Source organism: Rhagoletis pomonella, unplaced genomic scaffold, assembly GCF_013731165.1.
Source record: "Rhagoletis pomonella isolate Grant_MI unplaced genomic scaffold, Rhpom_1.0 Rhpom_scaffold_00001, whole genome shotgun sequence".
NCBI lineage: Eukaryota > Metazoa > Arthropoda > Insecta > Diptera > Tephritidae > Rhagoletis > Rhagoletis pomonella.
Genome location: NW_023458555.1, coordinates 88,246,889 through 88,249,491, shown reverse-complemented (window position 1 = coordinate 88,249,491; position 2,603 = coordinate 88,246,889). Strand labels below are relative to the sequence as shown.

At 37.8% G+C, this 2,603-nt stretch overlaps 1 protein-coding gene across 1 annotated transcript in view; it reads right to left on the bottom strand.

Annotated features, from left to right (window-relative positions):
• Positions 1 to 2,150, bottom strand: part of LOC118733952 — a 7,321-nt gene extending 5,171 nt beyond the window's left edge. Inside the window, exon 1 of the mRNA XM_036463604.1 lies at positions 1,865 to 2,150. Within this exon, the coding sequence (XP_036319497.1) occupies positions 1,865 to 2,150 (286 nt within the window). The remainder of the gene's footprint in view (positions 1 to 1,864) is intronic.
• Between the last annotated feature and the right edge of the window lie 453 nt (positions 2,151 to 2,603).

The window sequence follows — 2,603 nt, the reverse complement described above, 5'->3', positions numbered from 1 at the left end:
TATCTTGTTTTGTAGAAGCTGATAGATTTAAAATGCCATTAGCAATATCGTCAGACGAAAGTCTAAGGGAGCCAAAATTAGTAGAATTCACACTAGCAGAGAAACTAGAATCCACAGTAGGGTTATCATCTACAAAATTAGAACTAAAAAATGCAGCAAATAGATTTGCAACGTCAGCTGGAGTGGAGGCACATTTATCTTCAAAAAATACAGCTGAGGGAATACTAGAGTTGTTTTTCTTAGACTTAATAAAATGCCAGAACGATTTCGGATCTTCTTTGATATGGATTCAATACCTAAGATATAATTTCTGTAGAGGAATTTATTCAAGCAGTTAAACTTTTTAAGATGGACCTGATATTTTTCAAAGAAAAACTGACTTCCAGAGGCCTTAAACTTATTATAAAATTTGTTTCTAAGATTCTTAAGTTTTTACAAGTCACGATTATACCACGGTAATTTATAGGGTCTTTTTCTAATTATTGGAATGAATTAAAAAAAAAAAAATCAGAAATTACAGATTTGAAAGTAGCGAAGCATTTAGCTACATCGGGGCAAGAGAGTAAGCTTTCCCAATTTAATTCACCCAGTAATCTATTTAACTTGGTATAATCGCAGGCTGCATAATTAAATAATTAAACTTAGGTTTGTCACCAGCATTGAAAGACGGGAATACATAAAATTCAAATTTTATTAGCAGAGGAACATGATGCATATTAGATGGAGTGATCGGATTGTGGCAAACTTCAATGTTACATTTAATGTTATCACTAATAAATATGAGGTCAAGAATTCTATCCAACTTGTTAACAAAATTATTGATTTTAATAAATTAAGGCTTAAGAGGCTATCTATAAAGTACACTTCATGGGACGCATTGACATTAATTGGCGAGAGACCAGCATTGGAAAAAGATGTGGACCAAGATACATTACAAAGATTAAAATCGCCTAACACACAAAGGTGGTCATCTCCTAGCTTATTTAATACTAAAGACATTATGTTGTCAGCATGCGCTTTATAAAGATTATAATTACTATTAGGCGGGATATAAGAAACAATCAAACACAGAGAGTCATGACTAGATGAGGCACTGATGCGATCACAAAGCTGATCCAAAAGGGAATCATCATTTTCAAGCGAGACAGAGATCGAATGAAATTTACGCTGAATCGCAATAAGAACTCCGCCGCCTCTCAGACAACCAGTCTTAGTTGCATCTCTGTCCTTCCTAAAGACATTATAAATGTTTGAATCAAAAAATTCCTCATCAAAGAAATCCGCATTTAGCCATGACTCAACAATAACAAAAACATCGAAATCCCTTTGCGAGCTAATAGAGCGTACCGCTGCTGATTTTGTTCGAAGGCCAGAAATATTCTGGAAATAAACCTTCAAAGAGCTATAATTATATATCTGCCTATTAACATTTAAATATGCATTACAACTAAACTTATTAATATCCAATACTACGGGATCAGGCGCATCCGAGGACAAATGAACTAATTCGGATGAGTTTGTTTTGTCCCTCTGTGAAAAAAACGGAACGGCCGAACAGAAACATTAGCTGGCCACAACTCTGGTCTCATTAGATTTTCGCAATCGAACTCGCTGACGCCAAGCTTAAAATTGACATAGGATAAGGAATCCAGTCTCGACTCTTTTTTGACTAACTTGTAGCAGGTTAAGTGCCGCTTATCAATGCCAGCGTGTCTCACCACATAATCAACAATATTCTGACAGGAGACGGTTGGCACGAAAGACGAAAGGTGCAACCACTTAAAGCGGGCAGCCACTCCAAGATCACTACAATCATTTGATCCCCCCACGCGAGTTCGCTTTTGGATGTGCTTTGTCCTTTTACTCTCAGCAGTAAGCCAAACAGGGCTGCGGGTAGGAGAAGGAGGATTAGGCACTTCCGCGGCCGTAGCATTAACAGCATCAGATTCAGCACTAACACCACCAGTCGGTATATGTTGTGAAACAGGTGGCAAACCAGCAGAAGACATATTGTTCACAATTACAGGAGCGACTAAAGATGAATTAGCAGCAACAGAAACATTAGCAGTGCACGGTGTGGTTGGCTTCGTGGTTGTAGTAGTACCCGCAAGTAAATTGGCAGTGCAACCTGCGACAGTATTTGTGTCCATGAGGCCGTCCACATGACGTACAGTTTTAGAGCCACTAGAACTAGCAATCCCGCCAGAATCAAGCTCGGAACACTTTGACGACAGCAAGCGACAAGCAGCATCTGTCAAATTTTAAATACACACGTTCTTACGGACACAATTATTTTGACGACAGCACGACATCTTGGCTGCAGGACTGCAATTGTCGACGTCGCCAAATTAAATCTATTTCTAATTTTGCCGGCGACAATGAGTAGATGTAGTGCTGCAAAATTAAATTGTCGCAAAATTAATCACATATTCTTGATTGTTCATGTTTTTCTTATTTACTTAAATAAAAATACACAATTTGTGAAATAAATATACCAAAATGTCAAACTTTAAAATCAGCTGTTTGCTATGTCGCTGAGGTCTTCAAAATGTTTAAGAAGCTGGCTTCAAGGCGACATTTGTCGACAAAATGATGTCGCTGTC